The sequence below is a fragment of the Syzygium oleosum genome, unplaced genomic scaffold, assembly GCF_021117445.2.
Source record: "Syzygium oleosum isolate NSW1041296 unplaced genomic scaffold, Sole_v2.1 Sole_v2.01, whole genome shotgun sequence".
Taxonomy (NCBI): Eukaryota; Viridiplantae; Streptophyta; class Magnoliopsida; order Myrtales; family Myrtaceae; genus Syzygium; species Syzygium oleosum.
Genome location: NW_026607485.1, coordinates 24,430,550 through 24,452,540, shown reverse-complemented (window position 1 = coordinate 24,452,540; position 21,991 = coordinate 24,430,550). Strand labels below are relative to the sequence as shown.

General features: G+C 38.0%; 1 protein-coding gene and 1 long non-coding RNA gene across 2 annotated transcripts; both read left to right on the top strand.

Moving 5' to 3' along the window:
- Positions 1-14,962: 14,962 nt before the first annotated feature.
- Positions 14,963-16,814, top strand: LOC115676215 (NAC domain-containing protein 14-like). Its single transcript, XM_056302617.1, has 4 exons — positions 14,963-15,177; positions 15,343-15,617; positions 16,142-16,282; positions 16,421-16,814. Exons 1-4 carry the CDS (start codon positions 15,015-15,017, stop codon positions 16,553-16,555), a joined length of 714 nt encoding a protein of 237 aa, XP_056158592.1. The 5' UTR covers positions 14,963-15,014; the 3' UTR covers positions 16,556-16,814.
- A 1,310-nt stretch (positions 16,815-18,124) lies between these two features.
- Positions 18,125-19,215, top strand: LOC115676172 (uncharacterized). Its single transcript, XR_004005125.2, has 2 exons — positions 18,125-18,465; positions 18,927-19,215. It is a non-coding gene; the product is annotated as an uncharacterized LOC115676172 (long non-coding RNA).
- The last annotated feature ends 2,776 nt before the right edge of the window (positions 19,216-21,991 follow it).

The window sequence follows — 21,991 nt, the reverse complement described above, 5'->3', positions numbered from 1 at the left end:
CTGGGATGCTAATTCTTCAGCCTCTTCCCAGGAGAGATGATCCCTACACTTAAGAGATGCTTCTTAAACAGCCCACTGCCGCTCAGTGATGACGGCTACCTTAACAAAGTAATGCCGTTCTAGTTCAATGATAGTTCCCTGCTCCATTTCAACTTCCAATAGCTGCTCGAGTGCAGTGTCAATAGTGCCACGAACTTGAGAGACCGATCCAAATACATCGGCAAACTCTGAATTGAACGTAACAGCATTACTGATCGCATCGGGTAAAGCAACATCAGACAATTGATCAACCAAGTTCTTACAGGAAACAACATTGGATTGGAAAATGAATGCCCAGTTTTCTTCAGAAAAAAGTTCTCGACTTTTCATGCTTGTGTCACTGCAAGGAACCTCCCAGTCAGCGAATTGCCGAAGATCATTCACGAATTTACCAACGGTCTTACCAACGATCGAGCATCTTTCTACCAGCCCTTCGAGTTCACCAAACAAAGATAAAGAATCATCCAGAGACCTATTGCCATTCCCTTTCCCATTGGCATCTGCCATGTCAAGAATCCTGTTTTACCATCATCACAAATAGATACAACAGCTAAGTTCAACCGGAAAAAAGGCCTTTTCTTTTTCTCTGCCAATTTGCTATGATAGCCCGCCTTTTCTGTGTCCTCATACTCAGTTTGACCAGGAAAAATCAGTGATTTTAAAATAATTGTATAGAATAATTAACAAGTCTTGTGTTGCTGAACCATTCCTGTTTATTCTTTACCCTGTACTTACTAGACAAATATATTGAATTTAACAAGTACATTGAAAAGAATGGCTTCATTAGTCGATTTCAAATTACCTAGGCATGAAAGATGTTGATGTCATCCTGATCTGCTCCACCGATTATTTGGAGCATGTCTTCTCCTCTTACAAAGGAAAACGCAAAGAAAAATTATAGTTACATTTATTTTTCTTGATTTATATGGACTTCAACTAGGGTACATGGCCTCCTTCGATGCATGAGCCGCGCTTACTGAGTCTTCATTTTGTTAATATAATCAGACGTTATTAATGATTATTTAAATCGACGTTAGTTCAAAAGGGTCGATGCAACATGAGTATGGCCATGGGTACATGATGAAATTTAACATTCCACTTTTTGAGAACACTAATGAAACGATAATCGGACGTCCGCTTCACATTTACAGCCAGTGAAATATCCCTTTTTATTGCATTCGTAGCTGTTCATTACTTATTGCTCTATTAAATTTCCAAACATCTTCTCAATACTACTCGTGACTACTGATGTCGAATTTCTCTTGAGGTTTTTTGCAATAACTGAGGGTCAACACGATGTCCACAGTCTATGGAAAGGAAGCTGCTTTAATGCTATATTAAGAGCCAATATGGAAGCTGGATCTAGCAGTTTAGAGATAAAACCTTTGTGGAAGTCGCAAATACTTGCAACATACCCTTCGCAAAAGGGAACATCAATATTTACAAAGTGTAAATGATATTGGATACAAAATCCCGGAAAAGCTAAACTTCCCGATTGCCAACCTAAACCCACTAAATGTCCACTAGACTAGATTAATCAAGCTCATTTCCCGATTCAGAGCTTGCACCTTGCAGCTACGGAGGTAGGCCCTCTTCCTCAACCCGTGAAATGTCAAAATCCTATTCCTTCATGATAAACATCAAGCAAGCAGAATGTCAGTATGTAGAGTCAGTATCAAACACCAACATTCCATGTTGAATTAGGCATAACATGCCGTGCCAATATCTTTTAAGCACGAGGTCTTACCTTGAAGAAGTTATACAAAGCATAACCAATGGAAGCTGTTGACATAATGAGAATAAAGGTGAATGCACATATGGATAATTCTGCTGCCAGCAAATCCTCACAGCTTTCTAAGTACACTTCACGACCTATCCCAGTTAAATCATCGCAAAATTCCTTCATCACACGATTCTGATCCTCATCAAACTTGGCGAAGCCAGATTTTAACAAAGATAAATGATTGTCCTGCATCAAATGTAACACAATAAATGCAAACATCAATAGAAGCAATGTCAAAATGCAATCAATGCATACCTGAGACTTTTTAAGTTCACGCTTAGCTTCATTGCTTAGTTCTTTAGTCTACAAAAGAGACAGTGCAAGGAGGTTAGCATCACAACCAACAAGTTAGCATCACAATCAACGAGTTAGCAGCATCTAATGCATTAACAAGGTAGGATTTTACTTCATGAATTTCTGACTTTGGAACCAATGAATTAGCAATCTTCACAAGAATATGATCCAAACCCTTGATTAATTTTGCTATCCCTTCAGCTTGTTGATATGTCAAGCCTTCTTCTACCATACTATTAGTATGTATAGCGAAATTGAATAATATAAGTTGAACATGAAATTTAATAACTCAATAAAAACATGGAGATTCGGGGGTGAAAGATAAATTACCAGAGCTCACTCATTGATAATGCAGCAGCAGTCTTCTTCTCTAAAAACAACAAATATTCGAAGGGTGCTAAATACATGAAATTGAAATACTTTGCCGTTAAAGAAGAAGTTCATAAACGAAGAGTGTCCGTTGAGCACATTAGCACCAATTTTATGGTTGCGGATTCGTTAACTAAAGGGTTGCCACCAAAGACATTTAGTGAACATGTCGAAAGAATGGGCATTATTGAAAAACCATCATTGATATTATGTCAAAGATTTATGCTCTTTATGTACTTGATACTTCTTTTTTTTTTTTTTTTGATAATCATTGATACTTCGATATCACTTATGTATTATTTCTGATACACTTACGCATCCTGTTTCCTTATGTTGGTATATACATGAATGAATTATGTGAATGTCAACAGGATTTGTTTCTGAAAAGAAACATTATTGCTAGACCATTATGTTATCTCTCATTATTGATCATGTTAAGTATAGGACTGATGCTGTGATACATGGAAGGAACTATGTCGAACTAATGACATACAACCGCCATGATCCTTATAAGTTCTTACTTAATGATGATTTATGAGTTGGCCAAATTGAGAAAGGATTTAGCTTATACTTTGCGTATTGTGTTTTATTGTTAAGCTTTAAAGTTGAATAATATCATATGGGCCAAGTGGGAGAATGTTGGATTTTATTATGGCCCACGTGATTAATGGCCTTGCCCATATGCGGTTTAAGTTTAACAATTATTATGTGCTAAATTCCTATTGGTCAATAGAGAGGTGTATTTTAATTACCTTATACCCTTATGGATGGTGTGACTATAAAAGACCTAATTAGAAACTGGTCCTCTCTTAACCCAAGAATATAACGACGGTTTCTTTTCCATCAAAAACGTCAGAAAGCGAAAAGGGGTCAAGAGAGAGAAACCTATTTCTTCAAAGATTTCTTATCTACAATTGATTACTTCACAAGGAATCATAATGGATCAATGTATATTTCTCATCTCTGATGATGTTGTGAAAATCACATTGTTCTAAAATTTTGGGAATTAAGTCTTGTGCAAATATTAGGGTTTGATTTGCATAGAACTCAATGAAGCCCATATGTGATTTAAGTTTAACAATTATTATGTGTTAAATTCTTATTGGTCAATAGAGAGGTGTATTCTAATTACCATACATCCTGATGGATGGTGTGACTATAAAAGACCTAATTAGAAACTGGTCCTCTTTCAACCCCAGAATAGAACGACGGTTTCTTTTCCATCAAGAACGTCAGAAAGCGAAAAGGGATCAAGAGAGAGAAACCTATTTCTTCAAAGATTTCTCATCTACAATTGATTACTTCATAAGGAATCATGATAGATTAAGGTATGTTTCTCGTCTCTGATGATGTTGTGAAAATCACATTGTTCTAAGATTTTGGGAATTATGTCTTGTGGAAGTACTCTTTTTCTTGTGCTGCTATGAGCTCGAAGTTGAATACGCTTTCAACACTCGAAACATTGTAAGACAATTCTCTACCTTAATCCCCACTCGAAACATGCTTGTAAATGTGGACATCCTGAGAGGAAAATGAGAATTCGCAAGATGAAGAAAGTTCAATTAGACAAATTACACTCCGGGTCAATCAATCAAAACAAATAAGCTTTATAGATTTTAAGCAACAAACATAGTCTAAACAACACTTTTCACTTTTCAAACAATACAAACAATATAAGGCAAAATACTATTTCGAATAAGATAATGTCTCATGCCTCTCAACTTTCCTCATAAGAAAACTTTTGATAGCATTATCAAATATGTGAATAATATGAGTTGTGTTATTGAACAGGTTTCACCCATAAAAGAGTGGTCTCTCAAAACCTATTCACAGTCGAGGGAAAGTTGTGATGAGTGTTACTAGTCAAATCGATAAGATACCCCTACTTGCTCTCTAAAGCTCTTTCAACGGGTTTCTATCCGCTCACCAAAGGAAAAATAAATTTAGGGGAGGGAGTGATGCCTTTTGACCTCAAAAAAGGAAATGTTTGATACATCGTACCTCAAGACTCTTGATGCTTGGTCCTGATCGTCTCCCATCAAGAAATTTTAACTAGGAACCCTAACCTTCTTTCAACAAGAAATTAAAAACCCTAAAATCTCTTCAAGGAGCATAAATAGAAAAATGGAAAGGAAATCAATGAAATCGAAGCTCAAGAAGAAGAAGACAGATAAATACTTTATGGAAGAAATAATATGTGTTTGCCTCCACATCCAAAAAGTCCATTGAAAAGAAAATTCTAGATATTCTTGTTCAACAACACTTTCTACTTATCAAACAATGCAAATGATTTGACGCGAAATACTACTTCGAATGGCAACATTCCTCACAATAAATGGTCCTGATCGTCTGCCATCAAGAATTTTTAATTAGGAACCTTAGCTCTCTTTCAACGAGAAATTAAAAACCCTAGAATCTCCATAAGGAACAACAGAAAAATGGAAAGGAAATCAATGAAATCGAAGCTTGAAAAGAAGAAGACAGATAAAGGCTTTATAGAAGAAATAGTATGTATTTGCCTCCACATCTAAAAAGTCCAATGTAAAAAATATTCTATACATTCTTGCTAAACAATACTTTTTACTTATCAAATGATGCACTCGATATGAGGTGAAATACTATTTCAAAGCGCAACATTCTCACGATAAATGGTCCTAGTCATCTCCTATCAAAACCCTAATCCTCTTTCATCGAGAAATTAAAAACCTTAGAGTCTCTTCAAGGAGCAACAGAAAAATGGAAAGCAAATCAATGAAATCGAAGCTCAAGAAGAAGAAGACAGATAAATCATTTATGGAAGAAATAATATGTGTTTGCCTCCACATCTAAAAAGTCTAATGAAAAGAAAATTTTATACATTCTTGCTAAACAACACTTTTTACTTATCAATTAATGAAACGATATGAGGCAAAATACTATTTCGAACAGTAACATTCCTCATGGTAAATGGTCCTAATCGATCTCATCAAGAAATTTTAACTAGGAACCCTAGCCCTCTTTCAACAAGAAATTAAAAACCCTAGAATCTCAACAAGGAGCAACAGAAAAATGGAAAGGAAATCAATGAAATGGAAGCTCGAGAAGAAGACATATAAATGCTTTATGGAAAAAATAGTATGTGTTTGCCTCCTTATCTAAAGTCCAATGAAAATAATATTCTATACATTCTTGCTAAATATAACTTTTTACTTATCAAATGATGCAAACAATATGAGGCAAAATAATATTTCGAATGGCAATATTCCTCACGGTAAATGGTCAAAGTCATCTCCCATCAATAAATTTTAACTAGGAACCCTAGCCCTCTTTTAATGAAAAATTAGAAACCCTAGAATCACTTCAAAGAGCAACAGAAGCATGGAAAGGAAATCAATGAAATAAAATTTCGAGAAGGAGAAGACAAATAAATGCTTTATGGAGGAAATAATATTTGTTAGGGAGAACCCAACAACAATTCGCCAATGAGTAAATCCAATTCAGAATCAATATCTCCCCCCAAACTAAACTAACCGAAATCGACTTAATTCTAACAACAACCAACAATATTCCAACAATACAATCTCACAATTATAAGGAGACAAATGCAACAAATAATACCAAGATTTAACATGGAACTGAATACGGGAAAAATCATGGACCGCCTAAAAACCTCCACTAATTACCAAGAGTAGTAGGTTACACAAAGTTCTTTCCAAGTTAACATCAATAATACAACAACATTTCCATCACCACAAAGGTGGATTTGCATAAATGGGAGAGAAAAATCTAACCACGATTGGAGAAACCAATCAACTCGTAACCCTCGGTCTCACAACAACATATAAAAATTTGAGCCAATTCCGTCAACATTTTGGCCTTCGAATTGGGCTTGCAAAGAGTGCCACTTTTCCTTCTACTCCTCCATTCCCTCTCAGTGCTTTCTGCCTCTCACTCTTTTTCTCTCTCTTCTTAGGTTCACTCTCTCAGTCACGAAGCTACCCCACCTTTTGTTCTTTTCTTTTTGACTTTGGTCTCTTTGTTTTAATTTATTTAAGTGTTAGCTGGGCCCCACATAGGCGGACCTAGCCAACAAATCTCCCCCTCCACCTCATGTGAAAAGATCCATCATGCCCGCTTTGCTTCTACAAGAGTCAAGTTTTACCGTGGGTAACGCTTTGGTCATCATGTTGGATCCATTGTTGTCGATGTAGAGTTTGTCAAGTTGGAAAAACTTCTCTTCAAATTTTTCTCGGACCCAATGATACTTCACATCAATATGCTTCGATATTGAATGTAATACCAGTTTTTGCTAAGATAGATAGCACTCATGCTATCACAATACAAGACGGACTTCTTTTACTTCAAGCCCAACACATGTAGGAATTTTTGCATCTACAAGAGTTACCTTCTTTGGTAATAACGATACACTCTGCTTCAGTCGTAGACAAAGCAACGCATTTTTGTAATCTTGATTGCCATAAAACCACTCCCCTTGCAAAAGTTATCTTGTAACCTGATGTGGATTTTCGAAAGTCTACATCACTGGTAGAGCCCGCATCTGAATAACCAAATAACTTAGGCTTTCTGTTTCCATAACACAAGCAAAATCTAGAAGTGTCTTTAAGATACCTCAAAATCCATTTCAAAGCAACCTAATATTCTTTACCTGGATTTGAGAGAAATTTACTCACAACACCAACTGCATGAGCAATATCTAATCTTGTACAAACCATGACATACATCAAATAACTCACGGCCGGTGCATAAAGAATTTTTATCATCTCTTCCTTCTCTTTCTCACTTGTAGGACACTCTTCACTACTCAACTTAAAATGACCTGCAAGTGGAGTACTTACCGGTTTACATGTGCTTATGTTGAATCTTTCTAATACCTTGTCAATGTACTTCTCTTGAGATAGCCAAAGTTTCCGGTTTTTCCTGTCAAGATTAATTCTCATACCAAGGATTTGCTTTGTCGAACCAATATCCTTTGTTCCAAAAGCTTTACTCAACTCATTTTTTAAGCTTTTAATTTTCTTAGCATCATGCCCAATTATCAACATATCATCCACATAGAGTAGAATGATAAGAAAATCATTATCTGAGAATCTTTTCATAAAAACACAATAATTGGAGTTGGTCTTATCATACTCGTGATCTTCCATGAATTATTCGAACTTTATGTATCATTGCCTTGGCACCTGCTTGAGACCGTACAAATTTTTCTACTATTGTTCTATATATTTTTCTTCTTCCAAGTCTCCATGAAGAAAGTTGTTTTTACATCAAGCTATTCAGATTTTAAATTCAAGGTGGCGGTCAACCCAAAAACAACTCGAATAGAAGACATTTTTACAACTAGTGAGAAGATCTCTACAAAGTTAATTCCTTTCTTTTGACGAAAGCCCTTCACAATAAGCCTAGCCTTGTATCATGGTTGCAAACTACTTTCTTCCATCTTCAACTTGTACACCCATTTATTTGTGTGTGTTCTCTTGCCCTTAGGGAACTTTACCAATTCAAATGTATGATTCTCATATAATGATTTGAGCTCCTCTTGTATGGCTTCATGCCACTCATTCTTTTGATCACATGACGTAGCTTCTTCATAAGTTTCTGGCTCTCCTACATCAGTGAGTAACATATACACATGTGATCGATATCTTTGTGAAGGTCTACGTTCTCTTTTAGATCTCCTAACTCAAGGGAGAACCGGCTACTCTTGCTCAATTGGTTCCACTGGCTCAACTGGCTATTCTTACTCAACTATTTCACATGTCTCAAATGAAGAATCAACATTTTGTGAGGATTCATCATCTTTGTGATTTCCATGCACTTCTCCCCTATGTTTTCCACTCAATACGGTAGGAAAATTTGGGCTAAAACTAATAATATGTTGAGCTACGTTCTTAGGTCTCCCTAGTTTGTTAATGTCTTTAATGGTTTAATGCTCAAAGAATATCACGTCTCGGCTTCTAATGACTTTCTTTGCAACTAGATCCCATAACCTATAGCCAAACTCTTCATGTCCCTAATCCAAGAAGATACATTGTTTAGACGTGTCATTAAGTTTCAACCTTTCATCTCTAGGAACATACACAAATGCCCGTCAACCGAACTCTTTCAAGTAATTATACGAAACATTTTTCTCACTACAAATTCTTTGCGAAACATCCCCTTAAGAGGAACTAATGGCGAAAGATTTGTCAAGTTCATTGCTGTTCTCATTGCTTCACCTCAAAATGACTTAGGCTACCTCGCATGAGAGAGCATACGCCAAATCCGATCATTAATTGCCCGATTCATTCTCTTCGCCACTATTTTATTGTGGTATTTTCGGAACAGTCTTCTCAAACTTGATACCACAATCCCTGCAATAATATTCAAACGGGCCTCTATTTCACCACCATTGTCAGCTCGAACATTTCAACTTCTTCCCGATTGCTCTTTCCACGTTGATATGAAATTATTTTAAAGCACCTTACGAAAAAAAAAATTATTTTAAAGCGGCAAGCACCTAGTCTTTAGATTTTAAAGCAATAACCCACACTTTTCTAAAGTAGTTATCAATAAATGTCACAAAGTATAATGCATCACTAAGGGTTCTAGCATCCATGCAATAAACATAAGTGTGAACTAAATCAAGTACATCTGATTTCGTATGTGGAGAGGAACTATTTCTTGCTGAGATGACCGAGTCTCATATGCCATAGGTCAACAAAGGAGTTATCTACTGCATTCACCTCTTCCTTGATCAACTTAGCTTGCATGGCGTAGAGAGTGCATGTCATCTTATCTTTGGCCACTATCATGGAACCTTTAGTCAGTTTTCATTTGCCATCACCGAAGATACTACAGTAACCATCATCATTTAAGGGAGCTATGGAGATTAAGTGAAGTCGAATATTTGGAACATTTGTCATATTTTTCAAAAGTAAACTACATCTAATGTTGGTATCCAAATAAATATCTCCCATGCAAATAACATTAGAAACATCACTATTTCCCATCCTAACTCAACCAAAATTACCGTTACGATAGGATGTAAAATAGTCATGCTATGAGGTGACATAAAATAAAACTGCAAAATCAACAACCTAGCTAGAGTCTTGGCATGTAAGGTTCACACAACCATCGTTACATATGAACATTGATATCACCATCGAATGCAACTGCTCTTGTAACCTGTTTCTCTTTTTTCTTTCGATCACCATTTCTATCATGAGATTTATCTCTCTTTAGCAACCAACACTCTTTGGCATAATATTCCATATTGCCACAATTATAGCACTTCACACTCCTCCTCGGCCTTGATTTCGACCTCCTTTTGACTTGCCTCGTTATCATTACTTTGAAATTTTTTTGATTGAGTTCTTACCCTATTTTCTATAACAAGAACCTCTGATTTAGAAGCATAATTCAAGCCTTTTCTCCTTATTTCTTCATTGAACAAGCTTTCTTTAACCATGCTCATAGAAAGCACATCGAAAGGAGCCAAATTGTTTAATGCCATAATTAGGGTGTCCCAACTATCATGAAGAGTAACAAGCAATAGACACGATTACAATTCATCACCAAGATCAATCTCAAGATTTTTCAATTGATTTACAACATCTTAAAATTCACTCAAGTGTTCCAACATGTTACTTTCCTTCTTGTATCTCAAATTCACAAGTCTTTTAACTAGAAAAGCTTTATTTTGTGGTGTTCTCCTCTCATAGAGATCTTGCAATTTCTTCCGCAAAGTATTCGCTTTCGTTTCTTGAGACACATGATAAAACACACCATCATCAATCCATTATCGAATAAATCTAATCGTTTTCCGATTCATTCGCTCATATTATCTTCCTCATCTCGTTTAACCTCATCACCATCAATGGGATCATACAAATCTTTACAATATAATCTGTCTTCCATCTGAGGCTTCCAAATAGAGGGATTCGAGGCATTTAACTTAAACATGGTGCCACTACTTTCCTCCATTTAACACTAGAATCTCAACGCTAGCTTTGATACTACTTTGTTGGGAAGAACCGGGCAACAATTCGCCAAGTACTAAACCCAATCTAGGATCAATAGTATGCCTCCACATCTAAAAAGTCTAATGAAAAGAATATTCTATACATTCTTGCTAAACAACACTTTTTACTTATCAAATGATGCAAACAATATGAGGCGAAATACTATTTCGAACAGTAACCTTCCTTATGGTAAATGATCCTACTGGTCTCCAATCAAGAAATTTTATTTAGGAACCCTAGCCCTCTCTCAATGTTTGAAATTATAAGGGTTAATAGCACCAAAAATCCCAAACTGGTACACGTGTGACAATTTTACCCTGAACTGTTTTTTTACCATAAAAAACCCTAAACCGGTACATATGTGACAATTTTACCCCAAACATACTCCAAAAAACCCCAAACTGGTATACTGGTGACAATTTTACCCTGAACATACCACAAAAAATCCCAAACGGTACACATGTGACAATTTTACCATGAACTAAAATTTTAATTTTAATTTTTTATTTTTTTTGAATTTTTTTGAATTTTTTTATTTTTTTATTTTATTTTATTTTCATCTTCAACCTTTGGCCGGTCGCCGGACTGGCGACCGGCCAAAGGCGGAGGCCGGCGAGGTCGGCCCTGCCGGCCGTTGGCGAGGGCCGCTCTCGCCGACGTCGGGCGAGGGCTGCCCTCACCGGATCTGGCGAGGGCGACCCTCGCCTGAGTCGAGCGAGGGCTGCCCGACGCCGGCGAGGGCCACCCTTGCCAGATTTGGCGAGGGCTGCCCTCGCCAGCGGCCAGTAGGGCCGACCTCACCGGCTTCCGCCTCTGGCCGGTCGCCGATCCGGCGACCGACTAGAGGTTGAAGATGAAGGAAAAAAAAATCGAAAAAATAAAAAATAATATTAAAAAATTATTAGTTCTGGGTAAGATTATCACAAGTGTACCAGTTTGAGGTTTTTCGTGGTCAAAAAAATAGTTTAGGGTATATTTATCACGGATTTACCAGTTTGGAGTAAAATTATCACATGTGTATTAGTTTGGGTTTTTTGGTAGTAAAAAAATAGTTTGGAGTAAAATTATCATAGGTGTACCAGTTTAGGGTTTTTGGTGGTAAAAAAAAAAGTTCGGGGTAAAATTGTCAAACATGTACTAGTTTAGGGTTTTTGGTGGTATTAACCCAAATTATAAACCCTAGAATCTCTTCAACGAGCAACATAAATATGAAAAAGAAATCAATGAAATCGAAGCTCGAGAAGAAGAAGGAACAATAGATGAAACCTAGAGAGGCTGTTCGAAGCAAGTGCAGCCTCAATGAAGAGAGTTGAATGAGTTTGGGAATAGGGGAAGCTTTAAGAGACGTGGAAGCTTTCTACTTCTACTCAAGTGTGAAGAAACACATATATTCATGAAAAACGATGATCAATAGAAAAAACTAAAATGAAAATGCCAATGCTTCCTCCCTTCACTTCAATACATAACCACCCATTCTCTTTCTAAACATGGGTAGATAACCTCCGGCTTGGAGAGGTTGAGTTTGATTCGGCTTAGCTGTGAGAAGAGCTACCAGATAAGGCGCGCATGACTCGAAGTTGTTTTTGAAGCTCCGATCGCGCCAGGCCGATTTATTAGGAGAGCAAATAAAAGGAAAAAACTAAGAGAGATGTAGCCATGGCTGCTCAAGCTTCATGCTTCAGGCTCGCAACAGCAATGGCTGATGGTTATGTAGGGAACACCTTCTTCCCATGATGAATGTAGCCGTTGTCTATGTCTACTGATCATCAAATTCATTGCCGAGGCTTGAGAGTTTGAGTGCTGTTATCTTGATTTAGTGCTTGCATTGTAAGTGTAAATTCTGAACATGAGTTGCCAAGGATGAACGCCACATGAAAGCGTGTCAGAATTCAACTTTATCTTTGTTTTCCGTATGTGTCATTTCCTTTCTCTTGATGTGAATTTTGGGGGAGGAGACTAATGTCATCTCTTTGGTTGGACAAGTATGTGCACGATCAAACCAATCCGGACAGCTCATGTTTTGTCGCTGTTGGCAGAGAAAACGACATCCAAGATCTCTATAGCTAGAATCTAGAACAAATAATCGAGTAATAGGGATTTGCACACCTGATTTGGAATCCATCATTCTTAATGCAGAATAGCAACGATTCTCTACGCAAGTCATTCTCCTTTATTACCTTCTGTATCACTGGCTTAATGAGATTGCCTTTCACAATTAGCGTTTGGTCCTTATGCGAGATAATTTATGCATCAGGATAGAGAAGGGACTTGAGTACTATCCATAGAGTCTTAAGTCAAACCCTCTTATCACGGGCCGGGCCTTACTCGGCTAACACTACCAAGTCCTATATTAGACTATTTAAGAATTTTTATATTTTACCTTATTAGATCAATCCCGTAAAATGTTTAATTACAATTTCAATTAATTTAACCCATACCAGAAAAACTCTTACAGCCGCACCTCAAATTTGTGCTACATAGCAAGTGCAAATGTTTGGACAGTTTAAGTCTTTTCGGAATTCATATATTGCACATTTTCCAGGACCTCTGCCTCTTAAAAGATTTTGTTGCTCCGCACTCATACGTCAAATTAGCTAGAGAGATCTTAAAATCACGACGTAGTGGCGTTTAAGATCTGTACGTTAGAAATTGAAGAAGATAGCATAGCAACGCTGTGTCTGGTGCACCATCATCACCTGGCTTACTACTAGCACCTGTGATTGATCAGACGGGTGTCTATTGGACCAATCCAGGTAGATCCTGACCTGTTTTACGCTACGTAATCAATTACACTGATTACCTGAAGGCCAACTGCACCTGATCATCATGTAGACTCCAGCGTGTCTTTCATCAAATTCTTTGTTTGATTTCCTTTCTTTTGATCAATCATTCATTAGAAAACAGCAACTGAGCCCTCTTCAGCATCCCAGGATTCTTCTACACTGTATAATGCGATCATTGTGGAAGTGAGAACGTCTTTTGTTTGTCATTGAGACAGAAGCTTTCAAAATATCCTATATTTATCCCACAAAAGGACATTCGACATCGGATTTAGAAGACACGACTGAGATGTGCATGCTCGCAAGTACACGTGGCTGAGCACGCGCAGAGAGAGAGAGAGAGAGAGAGTCCATTGACAAAAAGAAAGCAGATATTGATTGGAAACTATACTGAATAGCTTTTTAATTCGACTGTTCGCAACACAATCAAACACAAAAATTTTGACTGAGCTAAAAAGAGACCATATCAAGCAGACGCCCACACCCAGATGAGTGGAACAGGTGATCCAATAAGAATCAAGTAAGAAGTCAAATTATAAGTGACATCAAACTTTTAAAAGAATAATAAGTAAAAGACGAAAGTCGCTTTCCAAATAAATCTGGATGTTCTTCTGTCGTAACCTTTAAAAATATCATGCACCCAACTCGAAAACATAAGCACACGGAGAGTTTAGCTCGTGAGATTGATGACTAGTTCCATGCAAACCATTCTAGCAAAGTCTTGTAACGGTCGCTTGAACAATTAGATAGAATTGTACTTTGCTTCGCTTTGATTGGTCTTATGAGACCGATGTGGGCGACGAGAGGAGATTATTGGACAGAAGTATAGTCAATTGTTCTTGGTTATTCTCTAAAATTTGCTCATCAAACATGTTATTTTCACAAAGGTATGAAAAGTACGTAGTAGAACATACTGAAAACTTAACTAAAAGTTATTGTTTACTTCGATGTAACTCGGTAAGTCAAGTTACATGGTCCTAAGTTCAAGTCATTATGAGGACCACCTTGTTTAAAGATTATTCATATGTGCAATGGTGGACCAAGAAATTGAGATTAGAGGGGGCAAGACAATGAATTTCAGTTAAATACCATATATAGCTCTTTTTGTAAAAAAGTTATCTCAGAAAATAAGAATTTTTTGGCTCGAAGGAAGTGAGGGCCACCACTAGATCAACCACTATACACGCGGTTTTGATTAGACCTGATCACGGGCCTAGTAGCAAGCTGGCCCCATCCAAGAGTTGAATCACACTTTGGATGGGTTGGGACAGTTAATCCGGCAGCCACCCATGCCCGATTTTTAATGAAGAAAAATCAATATTTTTCAGAAAACGGGCCGCACTTGAACGAGGACTTTTAGACTAGATAGTCTCGGTACTCGATTCGGGATGCCTAGGGTCATTTAGTTGTCATGCTTTGGGTCAATTTCTCCTAATATACAGCTTTATGGGAATTAGCAAACAAATTGGTTTTGGCTCACTTTCCCGGGGAGGATAGAATGAGAATTTCACCAGTAGCTTCTCCAAGGTGGAATCCTCCACGGAGAAGATAGAGAATAGTATCAAGCTTCCCTTCTGAAACAAGGCTTAGGGAAAAAGAAGGCTTCTGGCACAAGGGAAGACTCGAGTCAACTTTCAGTCCTATTATAAATGGTCACCTCCAATTAATTCACGGACTCGGAGTTACTCAAACACTCAAGTTCAAAACTGTATCACTTGTCTTAGTTAATCAGCCATACTTACTCTCCATATGGAGCAATTTCTGGTGGGATTTAGATTCTTTCCGACCGAGGAAGAACTTGTCAATCATCACCTGATGAACAAGGTACTTGGATACACCAATCACTGCATCATCCCTGAGCTCGAGGATTTCTATGCATGGGATCCTTGGGATTTACCTAGACTATATCCAGGTGAGTTTTATGTGCCTACTCTTTTCCCTTTAAGTTATGCATGTGCTGTCACATTTATTTGTGACATCGTAACAGTAATTATACATAGAAAAGTTGTTCATACACTATTTGCATTTTTAATGTTTTGATAACTTCTCCTAAGTCTTTTGCAATGTATGAGTGCAGGGATTTTGAATGTTCCATCGGATGGGTGGGACTGGTTTTTCTTCTGCCCTTCTCCTTACGTAGCCCAGAATAGTGAGCGCATCAAAAGGAAGACAAGGAGTGGTCAATGGAAGATCACTTGCCAAAGTGATGACATAAAAGCTCGAGACACCAAGGTTTTAATTGGCACCAAGAGGATTTTGGTATTTAACAAAGGCCGTGTCAAGACCGGATGGGTCTTGCACGAATATCACCTAAATCCTGAACTCCTTAATGGATGCTCCTCAATCTTCCAGGTCCACCATTTGATCTATCTAAGATTTCTCTTGTATTTTTCACGTGCAAAATAAATTTGTGAGGAGTGAATTAATAGTGCATTCGACCAGGCTTAAGAAAGTAGGATGATCGTTCTTTTGAACTGTAACGTAATATCAATGGCGTTAGTGAAGTTGGGGCGTTAGTCAATTTTCCGTTCAGGATTGGAGTCACCTGTTCAAATCTTGTCAATTGTGTGCAAGATTGCTTTGAGTTAGGACAACCTGCATCAATCCAAACGCCTATACTTAACCGATGCATGGAATATACGGTACTCCATGGGCTTAGGCTAACTTCATCATCGTGTCCCGATTACAAAAAGAAAAGAGCGAGCCAATTATAATACTGTACCATGTATAATTACTATCATTTTTTTTTTGTTTTGACCCTGTGACATACTTTTACGGGTTTTCTTTTTCACTTATATTCCGCAGTGTATTCAAAGTGAAACTTCAGATTATACTGACTAATCTTTGTTACATTTAAAACAATTAAATATTTGCAGATTCCATATATCCTCTGTCGCTTGAAGAGGAAACCAAGTGAAAGCTTGGATACTTCCCCAAGTTTTGGAGTAGGTCCAAGTGTGACTGATAACACTCCAGTTGCCTATCAACATGGGTCAACAGAAGACACGGATGAGGAGGTAAATAATTAAAGGGACCAAATCTCTTTTCTGGGTTTTGCTTCCCAAGTCTCACTGGCTTCGATAATGCACTGAGCATTAGCCAAATATTTCGGAGTAATTTGAATCTTTTAACACGAAATTTTTTGTCAACATCAGTCATCGCTTCAAGCAACTATGGAATCACTCCATCCATTTCAGACGCTCGACAACAACCTACCGGACTACAACTCGAATACCTCTTTCAATCCGCAGCACTATGCATACGGGTATGGCCAGGTAGGGTGCACATAGTCGCTTGTGGTGCATACTGATGGTTTTATCAATTGGTGAAACACAAACTAACCATTCACTAAGTCCTAATTAAACTGATGATCACTACGTTTCGTATAGGGCAATGATTTCTGGTGAGCCTTGGAACGTGAAGAATTACCACTATTAGCTCTTCAACGATGTGGCTTCGCAGGATACTGTTTTAGAAAATTAGTGAAGACTCCTCTCGAGCTCTTCAACAATGTGGCAGAGTTTTCATCTATTGTATTGAGTGTGAGTGAGCGCCCGCGCTTGTATATGTTTTGATAAGTATTGTACTGCATATTCTGTGATGGACTTGTGCCAATGAAATAGTTGGACTAAATTGCTGGTATGAAACTTCAGTTGATTGCGATATTGATCTTCCATTGCAACGGTTCGGGCATTTTGTGGTGATCCATGTCGGACTATGTCATATGTACTGGTTCGACTTGACACAAAACGCTTTTATCTAAGTTGACTAGCTTCGCAAACTTGAAATATCCATTTATCAAAATGTTAATAATGTTCGCTACAGGGATGGCGGGTAAGTGTATACACTTACATGCATTGATATCATTGCTCAAAGTATGCATTAGCATAAGATCCTAGAATCTTCTTCACTCAGGAAACACTCGAGCAACTTCATATCTTGGCCTTCTGCTTACATACATGAAATTCTGGAGTCTGTCTTCGTGAAGAAACTGGAAGCTTGTTTTATAAGCTTTCAAAATTTTCAACCAAATGGGTCCTATTAACATCGTTAATATGCGCAATGGACTTCAAAGAAGCTGTTGAAACAGTCGTGTGTCTTGAGCTTGCAGGAGTTTGCCTTCTTAAACAAGGCCAAAGAATATTACTTGTTCTTTGGATTTATGAACTGACCCACTTGGAAGTGTCTGGAGTCAACACCCTCAAGCAAAGCCAAGCGATGAGTAAACTCTGTTTCCTCTGCTTATTTCGCTAGTCCCATTCTTTACTCTTTACTTCCCCTTGTCTATAGCTGAATTGTCTTTGTGATAAGCAAGCATGAAAGACTCAACAGAGACGTGGCTGGCGGGACTCGGAATTGAATGGTTTTGGCCAGGTTGTTACAGAGTAGCTGAAGGACGAGTAATAATTCGAACTCTAGCCTATAAATCCTCTTCTCATACAAAGATGGATGTCGAGTTACCAAAATCCGCATCACATATGACAGAGGTGTACACAATGAAGGACCGGGTAATAAGCTCTTAAAAGTTAGCACGGTCCGCCGAGTAGGTGACTAATCAGCTTGAGTGTTAACTGTTAAGGAGTAAAAGGAACTGCATGAATTATAATTGTTATTCTGTTAATTTGCTTAAAGGAGAGACTCACAAAAAGTTAATTGTATCCAATCATACAAGTAACAAGCCCACCAACTCGCAAAAAAGTAAGTGAATACATTGAGTAAGAAGCATCCTGGTAGGACCAGCAATAAGGTGTCAATCAACTCAACTTCCGGAGGAAGTTATGAGACTTGTGAATCAAGTTGAAGGGAAGAAAAAAAAAAGCAGGTGAAATCCACCAAAAGGCTAGAGAAAACAGGCATGACTCCAACTCAATGTGAGTGCAGTATAAATTCCCACCTATTCTCTCATAGGCGTGGATACCAAAGCACTCTCAGCAAAGTTCAGAAACTTCATCTCTGCTGTGTTTCTGGCACGGAGAACATCAAATGGGAGACCATTCAATGAAGCTGTGGAGTCTTTGCCAACGGGGTTCGAAGTCGAAGGCCACTATTGTAGAACTCGTCAATCATTACTTGAAATCGAAAGAACGCGCTGTGTATAAGTGCCCTGATCACTCCCCGTGTATTATAGCAACACGCGGGCAGGGGTCATGCACGAATATCACCTAAAGCCGTTCGTCTGTATTACGCTTCAGGAGGCCAGGTAATCATTTTCGTTTTCTTCTTCATTCTTAGTTCTGTTCTAGTACAGGTAACAGCAAATCTTTGCTTAGCAATGAGATCCCAGGCGCATATTTAGATTACTATGCACGCGTTTCTGTGGTTCCATTTACAGTACTTCTTGTTTTCACTGTTATTGAATTGTTCAGCTACCAATTAGGAGATTAGATTTTTTATTCTTGACCACCTGAGCTTTACTGGGTAGAAAAAACATTAGTTGTTAGCGATTGGTGTTTGAGTGTTCCAATTCGATGGTTTACAATAGCGACAGCATAAGAACTTGATTTCTATGTCCTCCTTGGCTTTGAAGACCGAGGTATAGACATTGAGTTTGTGATAATCAGTTATTGCACTCTGTTGAACCTCTGTTGATTAAGAACAAATTTGTTGCTGCCTTTTGCTACTGTCTCATCATAATGTTGGGTTCTTCTATATCTTGAACAGGAAATTTGTTCTTAGCCTGCTGAAAGGAATACAAGATGAGAAGACTGATAATTGTGTAGATACATGTAACACCTCAATCAAGATAGTTCTAAAAATGTCAAGATGCTTCAAAGGAGTTGATCCATTTATCTCTAATACATGATTGAAGATATGTCAACAAGGCGATCCAAGTACCGGAGACACTTGCGTAGACATATGCTGCTTAGTTTCCATATGCTTATTGCGGAGCACAATGAGCTTTCTAATAGAGTAAAATAAACCTTCTTTCTTGTCAAGAAGGCATCTTCCCCATTTGGATTTACCTTTGCTTTTTATCGCTCATCTGTTATCAATCCGAATTACAACATATCTCCAACACAAAAAGTACGGATAGATGACGGTATATTTGCCTACAATATGCTAATCAATGTTTCATCTCCTCCAAGGATTATGAAGAAAGTAAATATAAAACACAGGGTTTTAAGCTCAAACCTTGATAAATGAAGACCCTTTCGCAAAAGCACAGAATCAATCATATGTTTCCTGGATGCTCGTCTTTATTACCTGAGTATGTCATAGTACCTTCTTTTCATCCCCTTTAAGCCATGAATATCTTATATTAGACTGAGGATATATCAAATTAAATATGGTTCAGTCCTTGTGCTTTGCGCTTGTTTTAGTAATGTCCGTAGCATAGTGTGTCTGCTATGTCCGTAACCGGGCGAACCGGCAGAACCTTAACTTGACATTGCAGACATTGCAATGTGACAGTGTCTGCAATGTTTTAGGCATGAAACATCCCGACATCCGTCATAATCTCAACTCGACAATCCAGTCCAAATCGTGGTCGGTCAAAGGAGCAGTATCCTTCAAGCAGAGAGCGCCCTCCATGGGACTTTGAGCGAATAACATGCCACAGAACAGAAGGGGGAGAAGCCTCCTAACATCCTGCATCCGTCGAAATGGAAGTTGCCTACTTCTAGAGTCAATCGGGTGAGAGAGAGTTTATGATTCCTCTTTCTTCTCCTGCTCACTGTATTATTGGATGTAATCTAAACCTTGTTTACTTGGATGCTGCCGATGCAATGGCTTGACGGCATATCTTGCACACAAAGAAAAGGCTCATATGCAACCCCAGCTTCAGTCTACACTTAAGCAAGATGTTGTTTAAACATGGTGGTGGGCAAAGCAATGTCTAATTAGATCGATGTAACCATGTACCACCTAGGCACTAAAGATCATAACATCTCACAAGATCCTGATTTTGGGAACATCCAGCAAAATTGTCTCCCATCGATACGCACTTGGTCTCGCTACGAAGCAACATCAAGCTTCCAAATATGTAATCTGACAGTAAACTCGATCCATTGAACCGAGAATCGGATGTTTCGAAGTTTATCAGCGTGATCCTTTAAGATATGGGAGTGTTGATCCCATTGAAGGAACTTAAACACACTTCAATGAAATGGACTTGTTCATGAGGAGACAAGATGTGTTTTCTGTAAGAAGCATGCAGCAGAAGCCCGATAGCTTCACTCGGGGAGATCACCAAGGAGGAGCCCAAGTTCAAGCCCATCAACGTATCCAGTTGTATTCACCTTCACTCAAAAACTTAAACTAATGAATTATAGGCCAACTAAGATTTTTATTAACTGCTCAACACCACACCAATTCTCCGATATGGGACTTTAGACTCGTGTATTTCAACAATCTCCTACTCACGTGTGAGCTCAGTGTTAGGTATGCTCCCTCTTCAACCGATAGTTTTTATCTCGCGTCAGACCATCTCGCATCACCAGACCAACTGTCCATAGTTTCTTCTCGTCAAACCAACCGTGATGGCAATTTTCACTCGAAACAAGCATCGATCGTGAAATTTCTTTCGAAACAAGAATCGATCGTGAAATTTCTTTCTTGAAATATTCACCAATCAACCATTGGCTCTAATACCATTTGTAGGGAGCACGCAACAGAAGCCCGATACCTCCCAATACCTTCACCTAGGGAAATCGCCATGAAAGAGCTCAAGTCCGAGCCCGTCAACGTATCCAGTTGGACTTACCTTCACTCAAAAGCTTAATCCAATGAGTTGTGGGCCAATTAGGATATATTAACAGCTCAACACCACACCAATTCTCCGATGTGGCACTTCTCTATCACAACTTACACGTGTATTTCAACATTTTCAATGCTGAATGGGCTTCTAAAGAGGACCAAACCGGCTACTTTCACCATCATCAGTATGGCGTTTGTGACTAGACTAAAGAGTTTCAAAGCCACCTCATAGACACAGAAGACGAACAGACATCTCAGTTCGATTAGCATCTAATAACTTTCTTCAAAAACGAACCACAATTTCGTCATGTGGGTCAACACTAGCCCCCTTTGAAGATATAGTCACGTCTCTTCTAATAAGCAAGTCATCTCAAGCATACCCTAACTAAAACCATCCTTAAACCCTAACACAAACGAAATAAGCAAATATCATCCTCCACTTATTTTTTCGTGCTAACTGCTACAACAAAGCAGGTGAACTAATCTAATTGGATTAGATCAGAAAATTATTGAAACGAAGTATAAAGATTTAAAGAAAAAGGATTTTCATTAAAATCACCTTTTCAAACATGTTAATCTATAAAGATATGACAGGAAAATAAACGCCAATTCTAGATCTCCAGGGAGTAGAATCGAAGTTTCTTTAGAAGGTCAACTCCAATAATCCCACGTTTCTCTTCAGCTAAACAAGTCATATTTTATAACCGCCTCAAATATTAAGACCTATAAATAAGTAAAACAACAAAATTATTAAACCATGATAATATCTTCTAAATTTTGGTGGCATGTATCACGATCATGCAAGGGAAACAATGGATACACAAACAAAAATAAAACAAGAACGATTAAATCCAATTCCGTGATATTGAATAATCTTTGATATTCATTGAAGCATAATAAAAAAGAATAATCTATATAACTGATTACTTATACATAAGGTGAAAGGGGTGGCAAAGAGGTAAATTTTGTGAAATTCAGAATAACTCTAAACATATGAAATTTTACAAAAAATACACCGGGAAAGTATAAAA

Bases quoted from the DNA above. Each gene is read 5' to 3' on its own strand.
- LOC115676215 (XM_056302617.1), top strand. From the start codon at position 15,015: ATGGAGCAATTTCTGGTGGGATTTAGATTCTTTCCGACCGAGGAAGAA. The intron at 15,618-16,141 runs GTCCACCATTTG...AAATATTTGCAG, and splicing joins GATGCTCCTCAATCTTCCAG to ATTCCATATATCCTCTGTCG. The intron at 16,283-16,420 runs GTAAATAATTAA...TGTCAACATCAG, and splicing joins CAGAAGACACGGATGAGGAG to TCATCGCTTCAAGCAACTAT.